Genomic DNA, 23293 nt, shown 5'->3' on the forward strand with positions numbered 1-23293 from the left:
AATTTTTATGCATTTAATCTCACTTTATTGATCAATGTACTTGCTTCTGACCTTCAATGATTCAGTTAAACCATAAGCAAAAATGACTATATATGTCTTTATTGGTTAAGTGAGTGTCCAGCATTTCATTGAGGCTTATTTCACTTTTGGTGTAAAAAGGGTCTTTACATTTGCCAAAAAATATAACTTTTTTGTTATAAAAAAAAAAACTCAGCCCAGGTGGGAAAAAAAGTAATGCAAAAGTAACATAACACTAAAGTAACGCAATTTTAGTTTCTGAATCAAGTCATTTTTATATTTTTGTGGGTCTTAGAATCAAAATATGTAATGCAACTGTCCGGATATTTATATAAATTTAAAGGCTATTATTAAAATAAGCAGTGTTTTATAATGTTAATGAAAAATAACTTTTTTTAAAAAAGTAGAACAAAGACCATAAGAACAAATATTCCAATTTAAGATGGTTTTGAACTAGATTTTAAATTCTCCTTTTTATCAAATATCATTTGTCCCGTTAGGGTGCAACACTCTTGGATGTTTCATTTTTAAACTTTTATGAATATATACTCCCCAGTAGCCTACAACGCAAATGAAATCCCGACAAGTCTCGCACATACACGGACCCTTTGGTCTTCCGGTCTATTACGGATGTTGTGTTGTTTGGATACACCAGGACCCCACAACAGACCACCACGAGGAACATACGCAGATTAATTCAACAACACGGAAGATAATTTACACGAAACTAATATTAAAGTAAGAACACCCTGAGAGTAACGGCCATACTTATAACAGCAAACGATAAATGACCGCCAGCGAGACATGGATTAAGCGCGCCGACCGCATCGGTGAGTGCATTAGCCCACTGTGTCTTCGCCCAGTGGCTTTTTTATTTTATTTTAATTTTTATTAATTTAATAAGGAATACAAAAAAATGGTTGCCAGAACTGCTTTATCGAGCAGACGACAGACGGGGTTTTTAGAGCGCATCCATATAATTCGTGTTGCAAGTAATATAAATTCAATAAGATTTAGTTTGCAAATTAGCATACTGCTAAGATTCAGGCGCGACCTACAAACAAACTTAACAGAACTTTCGAAATACTATTTGAATACTATTTGTGCATTAGTAGTACCCCTTTTAGGAATATTTTACGGTCAACTGCACAATAAGCTGATTATGTTGAATCCACCCTCCCGTGTTTGTTTTGCAAGCAATTTAGTTCCGTTCAATAACATTCTTTGTGTTTTTTTAAATGAACATGAAAAATTATCAAAATCACCTGTGTAGTCTCGTTTGTCAGGATGCATATTTATTGAGTCCTGGTTTGAATTTCTGTCTCAGTGTTTGTTAATATTTTACGTAAGTAAAATAAACCTTTTAGGAAATACAAGTAACCTTAAGTGTATGATTTGCATCAACAGATATTTACAAGGTCATAATTGTGTTTACCTAAGTTGGTGAATTAATTGATCAGTTTGCACACTGTAAAACCCTCAAAAAATATTCCATTACTGAAAACTAAAATGAAATAGAAATTTTAGTTAAATGGATGGAAACAAAGATGTTAGTAAAAATGTGTCTTACCATTACCTCCTGCCATAGAGGTATGCCGACTATGTTGGGGCAGTTTCAGACTTGAAAATGTTGCCATAGAAGACAGAGAAGATGCAGGCATGGAGATTAAAAATGAAATCAATTAAAGGAGAGTATTATAACTTTTTGGAGCAGTCAAGATGGTCATCTTCATTTGACAAAATTGAATGTCTTAGTTAAGCGGTGTGTTCTATTTAGAGCTCGGCCGATATTAGGCATTTTCATAACTATCGGCATTTAAAATGGCCGATAAATTAATATTTAAAAAATGCAGCGTGCGGTGATTCATGTAAGGGTGGCGCTGCCAATAAAGCACCTAAAAGCTGTCACAAAGAACTGGCAAAAGCAATTATATGAATACATCAAATATAGCAAAGAGACATTTTAATTGTTTATTAATAACAAGTGTTTTCAGTCATTCTGGGCTGCAAAGATGAAGTTGACGATGCAGACTAGCAATCTTTGAACACGCCAGAGAGAAATGCAAATTTCTTTCGGATTATATAAGCAGAGCGCAGTATGTCGTTTTGAATTGTTCTGTTTAAAAGTTGACATTTCAATATAGATATTTCTCAGGTCTATACGCTGAGTTTCGGTTTATTTATGAGACGAGTTGCAGTTCACTCGCCGGCACCTCCGTGTCGAGATTATCTATTGTCCGCTATATTTACTTCTTATTTATTAAATCCAGCCAATTGGTTGATGAAACAATGATTAAAATTAATATACAATTAATACAAAACGAAATTTACTTTAAGGAAAGGCTTTGTGCTTTCTGCCCGAGGTCTCTCTGAAAGTTTTAAAGCACTTAGTGCCGCTTTCAGAGCGGTCATGTCCATAACATTGTTTTTTCCTCATAAATGCGAACTCGAAAAATAAAATGAATATTTTATGTTCTGTTGAGAGCCAACGCTTCTTCATCCGGTGGGTAGTAGCCTGTTACTTTTGATTTGCGCCGTGTAATTCACAGAATTGATTTCTCTGCTACCAGCCTCTGTCACGTATTGTGTGAGCTTGTGACTATGCAAGCGTAGGCCTACAGCTTAGAAGTCCTGATTATATTGTCTGCTATATTTATTTTTTATTTATTAAATCCAGGCAATTGATTGATGAAACATTGACAGTAAACTGATGCCTCGTTCTGCTTTGTAACGGGCGCTTTCTCGCATCTATGGTCTAACGGCTGTTGCGACGTGAGCAATAACGGCCGCGTCCGGTGAACAAAGCTCATTCTACCTATAACGCTACGCTACGCTACAACATCAAGCAATATATATTCCAATCATTTATATAATTATAACACTTTATATAGGGCCATTTTGCATTAGGAGTAGTTTCACGGTACATTTTGCTTAAGTATTTAAAATAGTATAAAAGTACTGTACATATGTAATTAAAAACGTTTTCGTTATGATATTATTAATTTTACTTTAGTAAAAAGATGTTCCTCCACTGGTAGAGATTAGAGGAATTAAGAATAAAAATAGAAGATAATAAGGTTTTGTAAGTGACACTTTTCATATATTATTTATATAACGTGACTAAATTAAAAGACAAAGTCGTTAGTGAAGATTATGCAACAGTATTTAGAATATAATATAATATAACATGCATTGCAAACTAGTTTGGTTACAGCTCAAATGTATCATTCTCATTCTATCATTCCCCCTGCCTCCATTACATATAGTATGTCACACAAGTGTTTGAGTGATCATTGCGAAACGTTTATATATTTATTCTGTTTAAATACTGTGTATTCTATATACAGTACCCATCAAAAGTTTCCTACACACCAATAGGAAAGAGTCCAAACTTTTGACTGGTACTTTAATATAATACACATAAATAATATTGCTACTGTACACAAATACTATCGGCCGATATATCGGTATCAAGCTTTTTTTTTATCTGTATCGGCATCGGCCCCCAAAAATCCATATTGGTCGGGCTCTAGTTCTATTTTCTGTCACTTAAAAGGATCATGAAACCCTAAAACCCTAGGGCATCATTGACTTACAGCCAAAACAATGGCCTAAAATCACCCGATTTGCATCTTAACAGTCACACAGGAATAGTTTTTAAGATATTTGTATGTACATTAATTAATACTTGGAACGTTTTTGCTTATGTTTATGATCTTTTCGGGCAGGATAAGTGATATAAATCATAAAGACTGGTGTGTCTACTGCATGCTGCTGACTCCGGTAACTGAATTAAAACAAAATAATAGATTTCTTTATGCATGTAATTATCCAGGAAAATATTAAGCATGAACTTATCTGGGATTCAGACCAATTGATTCAAATATACATTAAATATTGCACTATATTATATTTAAAAAAGTTTACCATGCATCATCATACTTGGAGCAAAAGTATAAATGCTTGAAAATACCTTCATGTCTTTAAATCCATACACAGTCAGCATAATGTCTCTGAATAAGTTGTGAAGTGTGTATATTATTTCCTGAAGTCTTTTTGTTGACCAACATCCACTTCAGACTCTTTGTTTTTTTCTTGGAGAAAAGAACACTCTTATATCACATACCCAGCTCTTGATTCATCCTGGTTAACTACTTCACTAAAACGCTCCCACACTGTTTTTCTTTTCTTCCTTCCTTTCGTTTTGTTTTTAAATCTCCTTTTTGATATTTGTGCAGTATCTGTTTTGTCTCCATTAAACAAGTTGAACCCTCAACTGCTTAGCTTAATGAGAGTATGCAAATTAGTGGCTTACGAAAAATCTTTAATATTTCCAACGTAATGTTGGAAAACACTTTTATCAGAATAATTTCTGTATATATTTTTAGTTACGGATGTTTAGTTACTAAGCAATTTTTTCGTAGGTTTTTTCCCTTTGTGTTTTATATACTGTCCACTAGGAGGTGCTCTGTTTTCCCTGAAGAGATAAGCAATACATTGTTGTTGAAAACAAAAGTAAAAGAGTGAGCAAGTTCTTTGCGTTTTCCTGTGAAACGACAGTTACGTGTCTTTATTAAAATCAACACGTTAAGGATTTATCTCTTATCCACCCGATTTGGAATGTTATTTTCTATTACTTGGCTCGTCCGAGCCGCGTATTATTTGCGGATAAACCGCATCACTAATTTTAAGCGTTTGATTTAATGATGGTTGTTAGTAGTCTCTAATGATAAGATTTTTGGGAGATTTTTTTCATAGGGTTATATTTTTTTTAAATACATCAACTGTTTTTTTTATTGTTTCATATTTTATTATTCATTTGTCTGTATGATGAGTTTATTGTAGGTCTGTGTTTTGTTGGTTATTGTCTCCCCACAGCTTTACCAGTTATTTTTTGTCTTTTAACAATTCTAAGGTGTTAACAAGCAGTGCTAAACCATGGGTGTTTCATGACAATATAATTATAATATATCATAATTAGAATTAAATTTACTTTTAAATATTAAAAATGTGTAAAGTCTGCAAATAATACTCATTTTGGTAGTAAGCGTTTTTTTAAAATCTAAAAACATTCTCAGATCTTGACATTTATTATGATTAACCATGTTGCCTGTAAAAGAAAGTCACAACAGGCACAAAACAAAAGAAAGATTATAAGTAAATGCAGCAGAAAATACAAAAGTGGGACGAAATTGAACGAATATGAATAAAAATTCTGCTATGTTTGTTGTTTAACACTATATATCATGTTTTGCCTTGTTTGTTTTCTGAAAATGTTTAATTAGCTTTAAACTGAATTTAATTTCTAAATCTAAACTATTTCCCCCTTACAGGCATTTTATGAGAGTATTTTAAATCAGATCAACCCTTTGGGTGCCATGGACGGCAAGTTACCACCATGGAATAAACATGGAAGCCATAACAGCAGGGTTCCCTATAATATAGCAGGGGAACGTCAGGAGGTAGGTTACAATAACTATATATCTGTACATTATGATAAAGTAATGACTGAGGGGAATTACGGAGAAAGAACAGAAGAGTTCTCCCACAGTACCTGGCTCCAAACACAGCCACAGGTAAGTGATATATCAATTGTGAGGCTGAATAGCATTATTAGGTTGCATCCAGCTCCTCACTTCTAAACTTAAATATCTTTTTTGCCCCTTTTTGTTTAGGATCATGGCTTGATGGAAGACAGCTCTGCTGCTGGAGAACCCATTTCATCGCTGTCATCTTGTATGAGTGGTGCATTTAAGGCTTTGTTACCGGATTACCATGGAACTTCCTCAGAAATGACAACTGTTAAATATTCGTATTCTCCCAATAATAATTCTGTCGTTAAACCTGGTACTGCAGTGGATGAAAAGATAGTAGTGGAGAGAAGGGAAAAAAGTGATTTTCTGAAAGAGCCTTTATGTGAAGCATCAACTAGTGTGACACACATGCTTCCTGCCAGATGTGCCCAATATGTGTCTCAAGAAAAGGTATGTGACCTCTACAGCACACACCCAAAATAAATGTTATTTCTCCATTGTCACCTCCATTATTTTTTTTCACAGGACCAAGAGGTGGCCCAAGGAAGCTGTAATTGGACATCAGTGATCAAAGATGCTCTAGAGATGAGTAATGGAATGGAAATGGAACAGACTTTATCCATGGATGTATGTGGCCCCTTAATGGACTCAAATCCTGTATATAAAGGACCTGAAACGGAGGCAAAATTTACATTAATGGACCACTATAAGATAGAAGGATCCAAACTAAATGAGAAGCAGGAATGTCAAGGAGTGAAAGTAGAACCGGATTCCTTTATTTCAATGCTTTCAGATGGCATCAGTAAAAAGAAAGATGTTCTGCAAATGGTAGGAGCTGATATAAAAAATCTTTTGAATGTAGATTTTATAAAACAGCATGCAAGCAATCAAAGAACAAATAATCAATTTATTGTCTCATATTTCATCTATTTGCAGGGGGAAAATGATGAACCAAGCATATTAGTTGATGAAACATCTCAAGGGAAAGAGGGACTTGGAATGACTGGAATCAGAGAAAATGAGCCAGGATTTAATAGGAGTTCATACACTCCTTTTTCTTCATCAGAAGGTTTTACGAAAAGTGAAGAGTTCCTGGGTACTCCTTCGGTCAAGCAGTCTGCTGAACACATCCTCCAGGGAACAACACAAGGACCCAAGTCGTGCAAAGATGTCAGTCCTAGAAAAACTGCAGGCACAAATATTTGCTTCAAACATCCAACAGTAAACAATAAAACTGTTCTTGAAGGTTCTTCTGTATATGGTCTTCATAATTTTGATCTTCAAAAGGACTGTCACCAAGCAGAGGTTACAGATGGAAACACTTCAGTTAACTTCCATGATCATTCCTTACAGCATGATGTGCAAGACAAGAGGATACACACAAGCAATCTGCATGCCTCTGAGACTACATTAATAGAGCAAAGTGCTGCATGTCTTCCTGACACTCAGTACTTTGGCAGTAAATTAAAAAAACAAGATCATAATCTTGTACTCTCTCCAGCCTCAGTGGGCAGTCAAAATACAGCTGTGGTCGAATGTGAAACCTCAAAACTGCAGATTCCAACAGAAGATGGGACCTCAGAAAGCAGCCTGTCTCTACCAGGAAAAATTCAAACTGTTTTTCAAAAGACACCAGTTAACACAGAAAATGCTGAACTCAGTCTAAAGATGGAAACAGAATCTGCCTCTGAAATTCAGAACTTTTCTTCAGGATCAGAGACAGTACCAGCTCAAACTGTTGTATCCAACAAAATTCACCTTGATTATAAATGTAAGGATTCTCATATAGAACCAGAGGAAAGTGGCAAATTAAATCCAAGTGCAGTTCTTCTGCCTTTTGATGAAAAGGAACAAAACTCTGAAAGAAATGAAAGGACATTTCTCAACAATACTTCAGAAAGCAGTAATCCTCCACCTAGTGAGAATGTTCATGCAGCTCCACCTTCTCCCACATCAAGGATCGATTGCTCCTCAAAGCTTAACCTACAGAAAGCATTGCAAAAGCATAAGAAAGCAAGAAAAAGAAAAAAAACTGAACTTGAGGAATTAAATGGACCAATACACAAATCTAATAAAAGAGATGATTGTTCTGTGTATAGATCAGTCATTTCGGACAGTGCTGACAAACCAGACACAATTCAATGTGAAGACACCAATCAAAATTTGTCATTGACTAATCATGACAGTACTGCACTGAAAGAGGAGGACTTAATTGCAAATGGTGATGTAAACCCACCTCCATCTAGAATAAAATCACAACTGCGGATGACACAACTTGAGCTAGTGGCAGATGCAGCAGAGACCTCACAAAAAACAGATCATAACTGCTCTGAAACCTCTCAGGTAAAAGCGCCGTCAACCACTATTATCAACAGGAAGGCTGTTTCTAGAAAGAAACTGAAGAACAAAAAAAGGTTACGTTTAAAAACAAAAAAATCTGCTAGATTTAGCAATCAGTGTTTGTCTCAAGGCACTGTCTTGTCCTCAGAAGAGGACTGTACATCACATTTTCAGGTCAGTGACACCACCCTGGTAAAAGAAGTCAGTAACCCAGCAATAATCCAACAGGCCACCTCTAGATTAGAGTCCAGTATTGCTGAATGCAGTCCAGAAAAATCTACAAAAAAGAAAACATTGCAAGCAAAAAAATATGCTGTGCAAACACTACAAAGCAAAGGCTATCCACATGATGAACCCACAACATTTACAGAAGTTGAGGCAGACTTAATGGACTTCAAGAAGCATCAGAAGGTGAGAAGACCTGGTATAAAAGCTTCTAAAGGTGAAAAAGATGAGCATGCAACTAGTCTGCTTAATAGTCAGTCTTTACTAGAGTCTGCGAGTCAAGCAGATTCTGTTTCAACCTCACTGACTGAATCTTCCAACATTCTAAGCCCTGAGAAAAACCCAAAGAAATCAAAGCAAAAGAAAAGAGCAGATATCAACAAGGCAACACAATCCCAACAAGAGGATATTATTTTACCATTATCAAAATCTAAGGAACACATGGTGATTTCCAATACAAGGACTTTGAAAGTAAAAAGATCTGTGAAGAAGGCTACTAGAACAGATGACTGTGACACTACTCTTTTGGACATACAACCTTCTTTAGCCACTCCGAAGCAAATAGATTCTGTTCCAACTACGGGAACTGAAGTTGAGTCTCCAGTTGTTCTCAGCTCGCAAAGGAAGTCGCTGAAAAATAAATGGTCAGATATTAAATGTAGAGCAGTACATATACCTACAGTTGACCAAACAACAGCTCAACAAAGTGTTTTGAGTCCACTCTCAGAATCTGATGCCAGCATTGTGCAACCAACTATAAGAAGGTTCAGTCCAAGAAAAACATTTGACACAATTTTTTCTCATAACACTGTCAGTGAGAGCTGTGAAAATGTTCATTTGAATCAGTCAATTTCTTCAGTTGATTCTATGTCTTCTACAGTATCTGACATTTCAGGTGTCAGCCAAAAGAAAACCGAAAAGACGTCAAGTAAAAGGAGAAAGACAAAAATCCAATTTATGGAGGCACAAACATCCACTACTAGCCAAAAGGAAGATGTTACTGTACTGCCTTCAGAAGATTTTGCGTCTATTGTGGTTTCAAATCCAGAAAAGACTGTGAAAGTTAAAACTCCCTCTAGAAACAAAACAAATGACAACCACTTAAATGATAATTTGGTTGAAGACACATCTTTATTAGCATTTGTGACACAAGAAAATTCTATTTTCCCTTTAAATATTGACTCTTCAAGTTGTTTTAGACAAGCCAAAATGCTGAAAAAGCCAAGAAAAAAGATTGTAACCAAAATAAAAAACGAGGCAGAAGAAATACTCAATGTAAACCAGCATGACGATTTTGTTGCAATAACCTCAAAATCTAGTGCAGAAATAGTGGCCTCTAGTTCAAAGATGACTTTAAAAGAAAAAAGAATTATGGAAAATCCAATTGCAGAGAAAGTGAAGGACAATCATGCAACTGCTCTTTTCGGCATGCAGACTTCTACAGCCACTTTGCACAACACTGAATGTGTTTCAACTTCATTTGCTCACAGCACACCAAAAAAATCTAAGAAAATGTCTGACATTAAAGGTGAAGCAGTACATACACCTGAAGTTGACCAATCAATGCAACAAGAACTCCATCCATTTGATTCTGCGTCAGTTACAGAAATGGATAATTCAGATGTCGTACACCAAAAGAAGATAAAAGTGAAGACAAAAAGACTGAGTAAAAAGGTCACTAAACGCAAAACACATGTTAGCCAAGCAATCTGCAAAATTAGAGAACAGTCTTTTTCAGCAACTGTACAACAAGAATATTCAGTTTCTAACAGAAACACAAATTCAAGGTCAGAAGAATTGAAAAAGAAACGTATGAAAAAGAAGACATCAACACTAAAAGTCAGAAATGTTCAACCAGAGGACCATGCTGAACATCATACGGTTTTGTCAGCACTTTTGCCTCCACCAATACCTCTGGGTAAGGATGCAACACAAGACCCTTGCATAAAAACAGACATTTTTAATGAATCAGCTGAAAGTCATGTTGAAAACCAGGTTTTCACTGAAGATGTTGCATGCTCTCAGAGCTCGCTGAATAAGGCAAAGAAAACAGAAGTGAACCAATTGTTAGTGCAAAAAGAAGATGATGAACAGAGCAATATTCAAGAGCTGGCTCAAAGAGAGGACGGAAAGTCTGACACTTTATCTGTTGTGCGGGAGGTAGCCTTTGAGAATTTTGAAAAGTTAGAAACAGACAGCTGTGACCAGCAGAAGAAGAAGAAAGACAAAAAATCCAAGCAAATTGCAGAAACGCATGACTTTGCTAATGTTTCTTTGTCTCAAGAGAAAAACACTGGATCAGATGAGGCAGGTGTCATGGTCACATTTACACAGATCCAAGATTTCTGTAAACTACATGATGGTCAGACTGTAGAACCACAGCCTGAAAAAGAAGAGCAAGAGAGTAGAATTAAAGATCTCAAAGCACCAAAAAACCCTAAAACAAAGAGAAGAAAAGCTGGGCGAAAGAAGATGATAGCAAGCCTGTTAACTCAAACGGTTAAAGATGAGGAACGTAAAGATATATCTTATGATAACCGAATTGCCTGTGATTTTCAAAACAACACACAAATTCCAATTTCTGATAGCTCACAGAGGACAGCAGTTATTCCAGAAGAACCAATAATGAAATCAAGAAAATCAACCCGCACACAAAAAACCAACTCTGGTCCATCTGTTCAAAATGTGTCAACCCAGGGCTCTTTAGACATCGAGTGTCATTCGAGGCTTGGGGAGACTCTTTCTGGTTCCATGCAGCCTGCTAATTGTGAAGGCCAGCACACTGTTGAAAAAAAGTCACCAAGACGTGGAAGACCACCCTCAATTAAAAGCAAGAAACAGAAGTTATCTATAGCACATTTAGAAGATAACACCACTCCATCTGTCCATGTATCAGATTTCTCTTCATTCCAGGACAGCACAGAGACTCTTTCCAGTTCCATGCAAACTGCTGATTGTGAAGGCCAGTCCACTGTTAAACAAAAGTCGCCAAGACGAGGAAGACCACCCTCAATAAAAAGCAAAAAACAGAAGCTATCTATAGCACATTTAGAAGTTGACACCTCTCCATCTGTCCAGAACTTAGATCTATCTTCATATCAGGACAGCACAGAGACTCTTTCCAGTTCCAATCAACCTACTGATTGTGAAGGCCAGCACACTGTTAAGCAAAGGTCACCAAGACGAGGAAGACCATCCTCAATAAAAAGCAAGAACCAGAAGTTATCTATAGCATATTTAGAAGATAACACCTCTCCAGCTGTCCAGATCTTAGATGCCTCCTCATGTCAGGACAGCACAGAGACTCTTTCCAGTTCCATGCAACCTGATGATTGTGAAGGCCAGCACACTGTTAAGCAAAAGTCACCAAGACGAGGAAGACCACCCTCAATAAAAAGCAAGAAACAGAAGTTATCTATAGGACATTTAGAGGATAACACCTCTCCATCTGTCCAGATCTTAGACCCTTCTTCATGTCAGGACACCACAGAGACTATTTCCAGTTCCATTCAACCTACTGATTGTGAAGGCCAGTACACTGTTAAGCAAAAGTCACCAAGACGAGGAAGACCACCCTCAATTAAAAACAAGAAACATAAGTTATCTATTGCACATTTAGAAGATAACACCCCTCCATCTGTCCAGTTCTCAGATCTCTCTTCATGTCAGGACAGCACAGAGTCTCTTTCCGGCTCCATGCATCTTGATGATTGTGAAGGCCAGTACACCAAGCAAAGGTCACCAAGACGAGGAAGACCATCCTCAATTAAAAACAAGAGACAGAAGTTATCTATTGCACATTTAGAAGATAACACCTCTCCATCAGTCCAGATTCCGGACCTCTCTTCATGTCAGGACAGCACAGAAAATACTGTCAAAGCAGCTGCAAGTCCAGTGAAGCAGAAAGTCCAACCCCTTAAAAAGAGGAAGGTAGTGAAGGTAGATAATGTAACTGTTACCAAACAATTGGGGACTGATCCCTCAGAATCCCTTCAGAGTGTTACTGATGACTTGTCACACAACATCCCTGCACCTAAGCATAAAAAAGGGAAGAACTTTAAAAGACTTAAGTTGTCAAGGTTGAGAGTATCCAGCAGAACATATGAACCTTCAGTCAAAGGTTTTCAAAAAGCAGATATACCTTCCATCCCTCAAAAATCCACAAACGATTTTAATGTGGAAGGTGAAACATCTTTACCTATGCCTAGGACAGCGAAGAAATGGGAACTCTGTGAAAAAACTGCTATACAAGATGGAGATGTCCTGGCAGATATAAAGATTGAGAATAAGGCAACAGTTAAAGTAATGAAAGGAGCAAAACGTGGTCGGAAGAGACGGAAAATTAAAGAACCACCCCCTGATCTTGTAACTGATCATGAAGAGTTTCAAAGATTAACAACAAAAAACAAAAATGACAAAAGACAAGATTTTTCTGAACCAGCCGAAAGTTTACTGACATCATGTAGTATAACTAATGAATGTGCCACTGAGGACCAGACTAATACAGTCACATCGAAGAACAATGATAAGGAGAAAACTTCCACTGAAATGTCCACTTCTTCCACTAACCTATTCTCCAATTTAATGAAAGAAGTCAAGAAGTACAAAGAACACGATGCTGAACCAAATGGAAACCATTTATTTGCGGTAATTGATAATACAGGACTCTCTGGGGGAGTCTCTAGTGGAATTTGCAACTTAATTTCTTGCAATGTGGTCAAAGAGGAGTCAGAACACATTTTTCTGGATACAAAAATTAAACCCAACATTGAGCTGAAATGTACCCAGGAAACAGATGGACAAACTGTGGAAATGTCAGGGGAAAAAATACTTGAAAACTTGTCTGAAATAGAAAACACGTTTCAAACATCTACAGAACATAAAGTGGATGGCTTCACACAGGATAGTGAGGAATGTGTTGTAATACCAAACAAGGTGTCTAAAAAGAAAACCATGAGATCCGAGCCTAAAGAAATAATGAAGAAACCTCTCACATGCAAATACTGTGGTGTTTCCTTTCGGCACATTACAGCATACGCCATTCATCAACGCATTCATACAGGTGACAAACCCTACAAATGCAAGATCTGTGGAAAAACCTTTGCTCAACTGTCTAAACTCAAGTCTCACCGTAATGTACATAAACAGGATACCTCTTTTCCTTGTCCTTGCTGTAGCCAAATATTCTTGCAGAAAGAAAATTTGCTATGTCATTTTAAAGTCCACCTGCATGAATCAAAAACAAACACTGAACCACTGAAGGGCATTAGGAGCAAGAAAAATACTTTATCAGATGTGTGTTCAGAGACCCCGAACAATAACAGGTGCCTTATTTGCAAGAAAAACTTTGTAAGCCACGTCAAATTGCAGAATCACATGCAATCACATGAAGTGGAGAAGCCCTTGACATGTAAGGACTGTGGGAAGAAGTTCTGGAAACCGTCAAGCCTCACAGCTCATGAAAAAAGCCACTGGCCTGTTAAACCATATGCTTGTTCAATTTGTGGAAAAGGCTTTAACCAGCTGAAGGCCCTAAAAAAGCATTCTCAAGACCATGCCGGCGAGACCCCTTTCTCCTGCTTTCACTGCGGTCATGCATTCAGTGCCCTTTCTGCACTTAGGATGCACCAGGCATCCAAAACGTGCATTGCAAGGAGGAATGATGGGGCAAGTGGTAACATTGAGGGCTTTATTGTAAGTCAAGGAGTTGATGGGCAAGTGAACACACCAGTATTCTTCAAGTGCCAAATATGCAAACAGCTTTTCAGGAAATGGTGCCAATACACTCTTCACCTTCAAACACATACCAGCTCTCCCCCATACATTTGTTTTTCTTGTGGACAGTGTTATGAGAAGGATTCAGATATGAATGTTCATTGTGAGGTTTGTTGCCAGTCAAGTGGGGAGGAGAAGATTTGTGGTGCATCACTTTCTGAAATCATGCGAGGTGTTATCCAAACCTACCCTTTAAACTGTACCTCATCTCAGATTCTACCAAGTACCGGATTTCAGCTGAATTCCCAATTGCCGAACAGCTCAGAACAACTCCCACAACTGCCTCAATCGATAGATGTGGAACCTACACAAACAAAAGAGACCGATCTTTCTGAAATTCCTAAAATGTATTCTACCCAGTCACCCATCAAGCTCCCAAATGCCCAATCTCCCACTCATTCTGATGTTAGATGTACTTCCACTAGTAGCTCTCTAGAATGCATTGAAATCCCTCAGAGTCTTTGGAAATTCAAGTGTTCACATTGTGGTCAACGATTCGAGCAGTACAGGACTTTGAGTGCTCATCTGCAAATGCATGCTCCTGGCTTCAGATATACCTGTGCACATTGTGGTCAGTTCTTTGAAAGGTGGAGTAAACTATGGCTACATCAGCGACGTCATCGCCTAAAAAGCCGTTGCTACTCTTGTAATCAGTGCAATCTGCAGTTTCGCTTCCTTAGCTCCTTTAAAGAACATATGATTGACCATGCTGGGCAGAGTGCGTATGCTTGTTCGCTCTGTCCCAGAACCTTCATTCAGGAGCCAAGCTTACATGCTCACCAATGTGAGTCTCATAAACAACTTTATAAAATTCTCAAATGTGATGTCTGTTCTAAGACTTTCAGTAGTTTAACAAACTTAATCAAGCACAGTCTTCTGCACAATGGTTCTACCTCTCATATTTGTCTCCCTTGCAATCTCTCATTCACAAATACAAGAGTCTTAAAGGAACACTTGAAAACACACACCACATACTGTGGTCCGGCCCTCCCTGCTATTCCGTCAAAGCCCCTCGATTTTCCTCACAAATGCAAGAGATGTAAAGCTAGCTTTTCAACTGGGGATTTGCTCTACGCTCATCAGATACGGCATTCCAGAGATGCAAAGAGTCATGTCCATCCAGCAATAGTACCTACCTCAAAATTGTCAGATTCCTGTTGTAGTGAGACACCATCTACCCTATCCTCCACTCGAAGGAATCATGTATCAAACCTCAAACTTGATGGCATACCCAATGATGAAAGCCTGTATGTTTATTCCCACCCTGACAGGCTCTATGTGCCATTTAGTCGTAGAGTACAGATTCCAGTCATTAATTTGGACCCTGATGAACATGAGGAGGTCTCAAACTCTCAGAATACCAGTCCCGAACTTCCAAACAGTGAAATCACTGCTCAGTCTGACAGCACACATCTACCTCATGCCACACTAGGTCAGGAAACTACCAACCTAAATTCAAGTGAAAGCGCAAAAGAAATGGCAAATGGTGAACATAATTACAGCCGCACACATCAAAGAACTAGATTTGTGGAGACAAGTGTTGATATGGAGGTAGAAGTGACTGCTCAAGAAGAAGAGTCAGAGGAGAGATTTGAATGTGCAGACTGCACTGAAAAACTTAGCAGCGTGCTGAGCCTTTATGAACATTACATACTTCATGCAATGGGAGATACATATGTACAAGTACATTGATCTTTGATAATGTTGGAAGGTATATGGTTTCCCCCATGTTGACACTATTATCTTTTTTACACTTTGTTTTTGCATGTTTGAAGCAAATATTGGTTAAATGTTTATCTTGTATTTTAGTTGATCTTGAATTTAGTTGATTACCGTACCTCTTTCCTCTAACATGCTCTTTGAGCCCTCAGGTTTATTTAGTTTAAACCGTTGTTGCCCACTTGCCATGTGCTACTACAAGGATCATGTCACTATGCTTTCTCAAATCATCTCTGTACTGTGCATTTATTGTCTTGATTTCTTAATTTGTGCCTTCAGTGAGAAGTTTGGTTCTGTAAAGGATCTGTAAATAGCTATACATAAAACATAACTACACAACCTGCTAGTCCTGCCCGTCAAAATCTCATAGTTACACATTTTCAATTAAAATCTTTGAAATTTTGTAATATTGAGGTGGTTAAATAGGTTAACCTAGAGCATTCATATATCAATTTCTGGATGGGACAAAAATATAATGTATATTGTAAATAATATGTAGAACATTTGAATATTTCTATATGCTTGTCATTGTAGTCAGGTTTCTTTTAATAAAACATACTACTTGTTATGTGTAATATTTTCATTATATTGTCAAAACCAATTACTGACAAGCCAAAAACATGTTTCTTAGCAAAATAAGGACCTGTAAGGTTTCTGGTCAGATGTCATTTTAATGGTAATAGAAAAAAGAAAACCATTCAGATTACATGTCTTGCATGGGATTATCAAATATTTAATCAATTGTGCACAGAGCAAAAAGGGAAAAAAGCAAGCCATGTGTGAATTTTTGAGGTACCACACAACATTGCAGTCATTTAGTTGTGAATGTCTGATTATGCTTCTAAAACTGCTTTTATAAAGACTTCTGCTGGCCACTTTGAATTTAACTCATTTCCGCATTTCACATGTCAAATGGCTTGTACAGCAATCACAATCAGTCACAGAACACTTGAATTTATTTCTTCTTCTCGTCATCTTTTTTCCCCTCTTGCTTGTTATTACTCTGAGAGGCCAGGGAGCCCATGGCATTGCGGATGGCCTCATTGTTGGGGTCAACACCAGGAAGATTCTCCAGGACACTTTGGAGGAATTCTGGGTCCTGCATTACATCATAATCATCCTCTTCCTGTAGAATCAGTTAAAAAAGTGCAAGTCACCAGGGATTCCTGCTCAATTTGAAACTATAAAATAAAAAATAAAGTTATATTTTTTTAGAATACTGAAACTGATGAGCCCAGCAGACAATATTTTTAATTACCTTAGATTCCGCAGTGTCCATTGGAGCTCCTGTATCCATTGATTCTCCAAATTCTGACATAAGAGGGATAATGAGCAATATTACATCCTATCTCAAGCACACAAAGTATGTTCTAAGATTTACAAGGTTCAAGAGTGCGACACAAACCTCCACCTGCCAGGGACATCTGCATGGCATAGGCTATCTGCTCCTCCTCTGTCATGTTGCTGAAGTCTGGCAGTGCTGCCACGGCACTCTCAGGCTGAGAGACAGACATCTTCAGAAGAGCTTCCTCTGATTCTGAGGGAGAGAACAAACAGCACTGTCTGCAACGGAAATCGACTTTAAGGTAAAAGGAATGGGACGCACAAATGAGTCAATAAGCATTTTAAAAAGTGAATGTCAATTTGATTACTATAAGGGGACACGGTTCAAAATGTTTATATTACATTGTTTTGATGAACAAGTATTTTCTTGAAAATTAGGTTTTCTTCTCTTGATGAGTGATTAGAGGAATATCCTGTTGAGGCAATAAAAATATGTTTTGCACCCGAATTACAAGTATGTGGTGCTATTATGTCTTTAGCAAGCATTTAGCTAAAATTAACCCTTTACACAAACATTGTTACAGCAGCCAAAATCCAATGTCCATAAAGGTATTATGATTCATAATAAACATATATGAACATTTACAAATGATGAGTAGTTTCAACTGTACATTGGGTACTGCAAAAACATGAACAAATAATTAATAAATGATTTATAAAAAAAAAAAACGAATACCAAATGTATGACCTTTACAGACTATGGTTGAGTTAATGAATAATATGTTAACATGGGTAGTATGCAAAGTGCTTAAAATGACTATTTTTACACAACATTTGTAAATGTCAAAAAATGTATTAGGTAATATGTAAATTGAAGTGTAATGAGATTTGTTAACATTTTATTTACATTAAATAATGATCTGATAATCATTACGTAATATTTAATAAGTTTAGTAAACATTAACCAGCACATTATCTCGAATTTCTAGCTATGTGAATATATATTAACCAATGATCTGTTAAGCATTATATAAAGTTTGTTAATTATTTATTAATAAAATGTATATAAAGTGATACCCTTCCAATTATTTGCCCACCACCATCCTTCAGTATTTCAAACATCCACACAAGTTTACCGTCAGCGGTTGCGGTGGGAACACCAGCTTCAGCTGCTGATTGGGCGGCCGCCCTACGAGACTCCTCTTCCTGCCTCTGCCTTTGTTCTTCCATAGATACACGCAGCGCCTGTATATCAAAAGCAACTCAAATAAACATCTCCACTTTTAATGTCATCAGAATAGATCTCAAGTGAGATTGCCCTAAACAACATTCTAAAATTGTTGCTAATTGCTTTAATAATTTGAATCTATGTGGGGGAATTGATCATTCAATAATGCTACTGAAGTTGCAAGGCATGCACAAACAAACAGAGCAATGCTAAAGTACCACAGAGCTTTAGTGTTCATCCATTTTGAGAAGAGATGCACCGAAATTAAAATTCTGGCCCGAGACAGAAAATTCAGGACGAACTTATTTTTTATTTTTTTTATTTTTTTTAAAGTTTGAATAATTGTATTAATTTTAGACTTTTTAATTAGTTTTTACCTGAACAACAAACTTCAAGTTTATGTAATTATCCAGAAATAGAATCATAGAATTAGGTTTCTACTCCAGTTTGTTGGTGAAATATAAACATTTAAACAATGTCTGTAATAAATAAGTTGTTTTAAAGACAGATTTATTCAAACATACACTGCCGTTCAAAGGTTTGGGGTCGGTAAGATTTGTAATGTTTTTAAAAGAAGTCTCTTCTGCTCACCAAGGCTGCATTTTTTTGATTAAAAATACAAAACAAACCCAGTAATATTGTGAAATATTATTTCAATGTAAAACAGCTGTTTTCTATGTGAGTATATAGTAAAGTGTAATTTATTCCTGTGATAGCAAAGCTGAATTTTCAGCATCATTACTCCAGTCTTCAGTGTCACATGATCCTTCAGAAATCATTCTGATGATGATTTGATGCTCAAGAAACATTTATGATTATGATCAATGTTGAAAACAGTTGTGTACCTTTTTTTTTTTAGGATTCTTTGATGAACAGAAAGTTAAAAACAACAACATTTATTTGAAATAGAATCTTTTGTAACATTATAAATGTCTTTACGGTCACTTTTGATCAATTTAATTCCTCCTTGATGAATAAAAAAGTATTAATTTATTTCCCCCAAAAAATAAAACAAAAAATCTTACTGACCCCAAAGTTTTGAACGGTAGTGTTTAATGTTACAAAAGATTCTATTTCAGATAAATGCTGTTCTTTTGAACTTTCTATTCATAAAATAATTCTGAAATAAAAATGTAAATAACTATTTTCAACATTGATAATAATGAGAAATGTTTCTTGAGCATCAAATCATCATATTAGAATGATTTCTGAAGGATCATGTGACCGTCCCCAAACGTTTGAACGGCAGTGTACATTAAATAATGAATACATTACTAACAGGTAAAGTAAAAATATAATAAATATGTAATACAGTGCATATACTTAGTAAAATCCTGCTCTCAAGAGTAATTTCTTTCTAGCTAACTAATGAGATTGAATGGCTTTCCTGAGGTAAATGTAAAATAATGGGACATCATGTTTACAAGCTATTTTATTGAAATCTTTCCAGTAAGTCATTCTATATCTTTCTTTATTATAAAAGAAATTGTGATAAAATCAACTAAATTTGAAAATTGTAACTGTTTCATTTTAAAGAAATCAACACTAGCAAGAAAAAGACGCCGGAGAGTCAAAATGTGCCACTGGCGAGGCGCTAATGAAACATAACTGTTTCCGTCATTGATTTCGGCCCTTTAAAACCATTTCGTCAGCCAAAATTTCAGAATAAATGCTTTACTTATAGACGTCTCTGTATTTTAAACAGATGTAAAAGTAGTGTCATCTTTTAAAAAAAATGACATTTCACTTGTACGTTTATGGATTCATTCTTCAGTGCAATTATCCCAGAGATTCATTTATATATTACCAGGGCCAGCTCTGGGTCCGCACTGGGGTCCACTCCAAACTCAAAATCACTTGCACCCAGGCCCATCATGGTACCACCCTCACCAGCCAGGATGGGAGAAGAGAGCAGGGCATCAGCCAGGCTGGGCCCGGGGGGAACCGTGACCAGATGAGAACCTGTGCCCTCCTTTCCATTCAGAGTGTTCACAAATGCAGTCAGTTTCTCTGTGTTCACCTCCTGAACAGGTTGATTAAAAGGGACAAAGCGAAAAATTAAAGGAAGAACAATCTGAAATATTTTTAAGTGATTAACAGGTAAGAAAGTTTTGAGCAGTCACCTCTTCTCCGAAATTTATCAGATCTACATTGACTTTTTCTTTTTTCAACCGTTTTGCCAACTTCACCAGCTGGAAAATATTTGAATAACATTTTTTTACAACTTGTACTACCTAAAATAAAGACATTTTGATCAACATGGAAGTTGAAAAGCATTTGTCTCATTTATGAATAATAACAGAAAAACATACATCTTTTTCGTTGTCCTCCACTGGGCTGCCCACAAAAGCGACAATCCTCATCTTGTGGTTCTTGCCTTGTCTATGCTTTAGTGCCAACTACATGTAGACATACACAAAAGTAAATGTTAGAGGATTAAAATACTACTTTACCTTTTCAAAGAAAAATAACCAAAACCTGTAAAAGTTTTTTCCAAGCAATTACAAAAAAATGGAGATTAAGGGTTCAAAATATATATATATATATTTGTACATATATGTATGTATATGTATATATACACCTTATATATGTCGTCAATTATTACATCTGTTTAAAATACAGAGACGTCTATAAGCAAAGCATTTATTCTGAAATTTTGGCTGACGAAATGGTTTTAAAGGGTCGAAATCAATGACGGAAACAATTAAGTTTCATTAGCGCCTCTCCAATGGCGCATTTTAACTCTCCAGAGTCTATTTCTTGCTAGTGTTGATTTCTTTAATATAAAACGGTTTCAATTTTGAAATTTAGTTGATTTTATCACAAAATGCTTCACTAAAGAAAGATATAGAATGACTTACTGGAAATATTTCAATAAAACAGCTTGTAAACATGATGTCTATTAATTGTATATATGTTAGATAAACAAAAAAACTTCTAAAGCTTTCTGAACAGAAGTAACCACTCAAATCTATCATATGGATTTAGAAGGATTAGTATATAGTGCAGGAGTCGTATGATGCTTGTGCGTCATGGCTTATCAATGAAAAATACAGATTTGGAAGAAAATAAGGGTGAGTAAATGTTTTTTGGGTCAACTACCCCTTTGAAAATCAATGAATGTACTTACATGTGCCACTCGTATGCCGGTGCAGAAGCAGATTTTTCCCACAGGCTGAACCGCATGGAGCTTTGAGAGTATGCGGCCGGAGTCTGGTGTTAAAGTGGTGAGGACCTCACAATTACTGCACAAAACCAAACCATGTGTTATTACATGCAAACATCACGACTGCATGAAATAAAATACAACGCAGAAAAACCTACTTGGCCATTGTGATTAGGCCCACATTGTTCTCGGGGTTGCTACGGGTCTTTGAGTGACAGACAATGTTGACCGCATCCTGCTGTGCCTGTAACCTGGTGGGCAGAAAGTCTCCATTCCTCATGTATTCACTGTTGTCCACACTGTAAAGACAAATGAAGGCAATCGGCATGTTTCCTATTTAAAACAATCATTGAATTTAAGGAAGTGTGATAGTAGAAAATGAGTGATGAGAGGCACCCAGACATCCGGTCTGTATCCTTTAAATCAGCATTAAACGCAACTTATGATAGTTTTTTCTTCTCTATTGTGCTGTATATCAGAATGAAATGAGTAAAAATGTAGGGCGGGACTTGATTTTGTCCATCGGGAATTGATTGGATAGTTGTGGTTTGCTATTGCTGTGATCTCATGTGAACGTCAGAGAAGAGATGTCAATGCAAGAGGGATGGGATTAAAGATTACGAGGCCACATGAATTTAATAAAAATAAGCGTGTGCACAAATACATTATTTATTATAAACTCTATTTTTTAAATATTCCATAAAAAATAAGAGTTTGATTTCATGGTTACTTTAAATTCCAGGCCCTGCTAGGACAAGTAGTTTCATCATGATTAAATTCATTGATACTGCAAGTCATTTGTCCACTACTGGCTAAATGTCAGATCTGTTAGACAGACTACAACTCTTCCTCCAACCAAATGCCGCCAAGATGTCTGAGCTGGATGAAAAAGCCTGGTTTCTCCCAAGTTTTTTTCCATCTCCATTACTGTCACCCGATGGAGTTTGGATTCCTTTGGATTATTTAATTGAGCTGAACTGCCTTCAGTATTGTATAAAGCGCTATATAAATAAAGGTGACTTGACTGGCTGACATTTGCAAGGAATGAAGAATCAAACACTAGCACATAGTGATCCTATTTTCATTTGTATAACAACCAGAGTGAGTGAAGCTACTAGAAGAAGACAACTGCTTTAGCTAAATGACTGTGCATCAAAAACAAGTAAGCTGCCTATATAAACAGCATTGGAGGGCGTTGGACCAACAACACATTCAGTATCACTTCATGACAGTTCTAGAAGACTTAATATGATGCTATCAGACCGAGGTCACTAACAAGTGATCATTCTTTATGGGTCATAAATGTGTTTGTGTGTTAGTGATCTATTTCTTTATGATAGATCTGCCTGCTGAATAATGACTCAGGAGAATGTCATTCTAACCAGAAAGCGACTGTTGAATTACCTTACTTGTTCCCAACTATGAGCTTAAAAGTGTGACAGAACGAAAAACCTACGTATTTACAATAATTCGGAGGAGTATTTACTATGCAAAAGGCGCATTTATATCTAAAACAACTCGTTTGTTTATTTCTTACCAGACCATAGTACTTTCGAGCCCCATCTTGGAAATCCTCTAGTCCGTTTCCCGAAGTGACGGCATCGCTGATTGGTTTACAGATGTAGGACACTGACGATTTTTGTAACGGCAAAGCTGATTGGTCCACAGCTCCGTCGCTGCTTCTCTTCCCGGTGGTGGCGTAAAATTTTTTCTGTAACTGCGTAGCGCCCACATGTGGTCGGAGGTCACGTGTCTGAGAACAGGATCGTCCACTCCAAAAATTAAAATATCCTCACCTTGTTCCAAGCTTTCTCTTCCCTCCCGCGAAACACAATGAATTTTAAGGAAAAGGCAAAATGTTAAGGACTAACAGCCTCAGTCACTACTCACTTCCATTGCATCTTTTTCACAAACAATGAATGTCGACTGAGACAGTCATTTTGCCTAACATCTCTTGTTTGTTTTCACAGGAATAAGTCATACAGGTTTGGAACAACGTGTAAT

At 36.7% G+C, this 23293-nt stretch overlaps 2 protein-coding genes across 3 annotated transcripts; one reads left to right on the plus strand and one right to left on the minus strand.

Annotated features, from left to right (window-relative positions):
* Positions 1-635: 635 nt before the first annotated feature.
* Positions 636-16179, plus strand: LOC143701753 (uncharacterized). Of its 2 annotated transcripts, none has more exons than XM_077195321.1 (5): positions 636-848; positions 5352-5594; positions 5694-6002; positions 6078-6380; positions 6489-16179. In XM_077195321.1, the coding sequence occupies exons 2-5, from the start codon at positions 5397-5399 to the stop codon at positions 15582-15584; spliced, it is 9906 nt and encodes a 3301-aa protein (XP_077051436.1). In that variant the 5' UTR covers positions 636-848; positions 5352-5396; the 3' UTR covers positions 15585-16179. The 2 variants fall into 2 exon arrangements, with proteins under 2 accessions (XP_077051436.1, XP_077051437.1); XM_077195322.1 differs by having other exon boundaries at positions 642-848; positions 5352-5480.
* Positions 16180-16262: 83 nt separating this feature from the next.
* Positions 16263-22942, minus strand: psmd4a (proteasome 26S subunit ubiquitin receptor, non-ATPase 4a). Its single transcript, XM_077195323.1, has 10 exons — positions 22827-22942; positions 21448-21588; positions 21254-21368; positions 20436-20522; positions 20247-20315; positions 19931-20146; positions 18032-18140; positions 17017-17148; positions 16870-16922; positions 16263-16737 (listed from the first exon to the last, which is right to left on the minus strand). The coding sequence occupies exons 1-10, from the start codon at positions 22850-22852 to the stop codon at positions 16567-16569; spliced, it is 1119 nt and encodes a 372-aa protein (XP_077051438.1). The 5' UTR covers positions 22853-22942; the 3' UTR covers positions 16263-16566.
* Between the last annotated feature and the right edge of the window lie 351 nt (positions 22943-23293).

Source organism: Siphateles boraxobius, unplaced genomic scaffold, assembly GCF_051911475.1.
Source record: "Siphateles boraxobius isolate OS27281-9 unplaced genomic scaffold, OSU_SipBor_1 33, whole genome shotgun sequence".
Taxonomy (NCBI): domain Eukaryota; kingdom Metazoa; phylum Chordata; class Actinopteri; order Cypriniformes; family Leuciscidae; genus Siphateles; species Siphateles boraxobius.

Coding starts and splice junctions, on each gene's coding strand:
- psmd4a (XM_077195323.1), bottom strand. CDS start 22,852: ATGGGGCTCGAAAGTACTATGGTCTG. Junction 17,149..18,031: donor TCCCACCGCAACCGCTGACG/GTAAACTTGTGT, acceptor TCTCTCCCTCAG/AATCAGAGGAAGCTCTTCTG. Junction 16,738..16,869: donor TGGACACTGCGGAATCTAAG/GTAATTAAAAAT, acceptor CTGATTCTACAG/GAAGAGGATGATTATGATGT.
- LOC143701753 (XM_077195321.1), top strand. CDS start 5,397: ATGGACGGCAAGTTACCACCATGGAATAAACATGGAAGCCATAACAGC. Junction 5,595..5,693: donor GGCTCCAAACACAGCCACAG/GTAAGTGATATA, acceptor CTTTTTGTTTAG/GATCATGGCTTGATGGAAGA. Junction 6,003..6,077: donor AATATGTGTCTCAAGAAAAG/GTATGTGACCTC, acceptor TTTTTTTCACAG/GACCAAGAGGTGGCCCAAGG.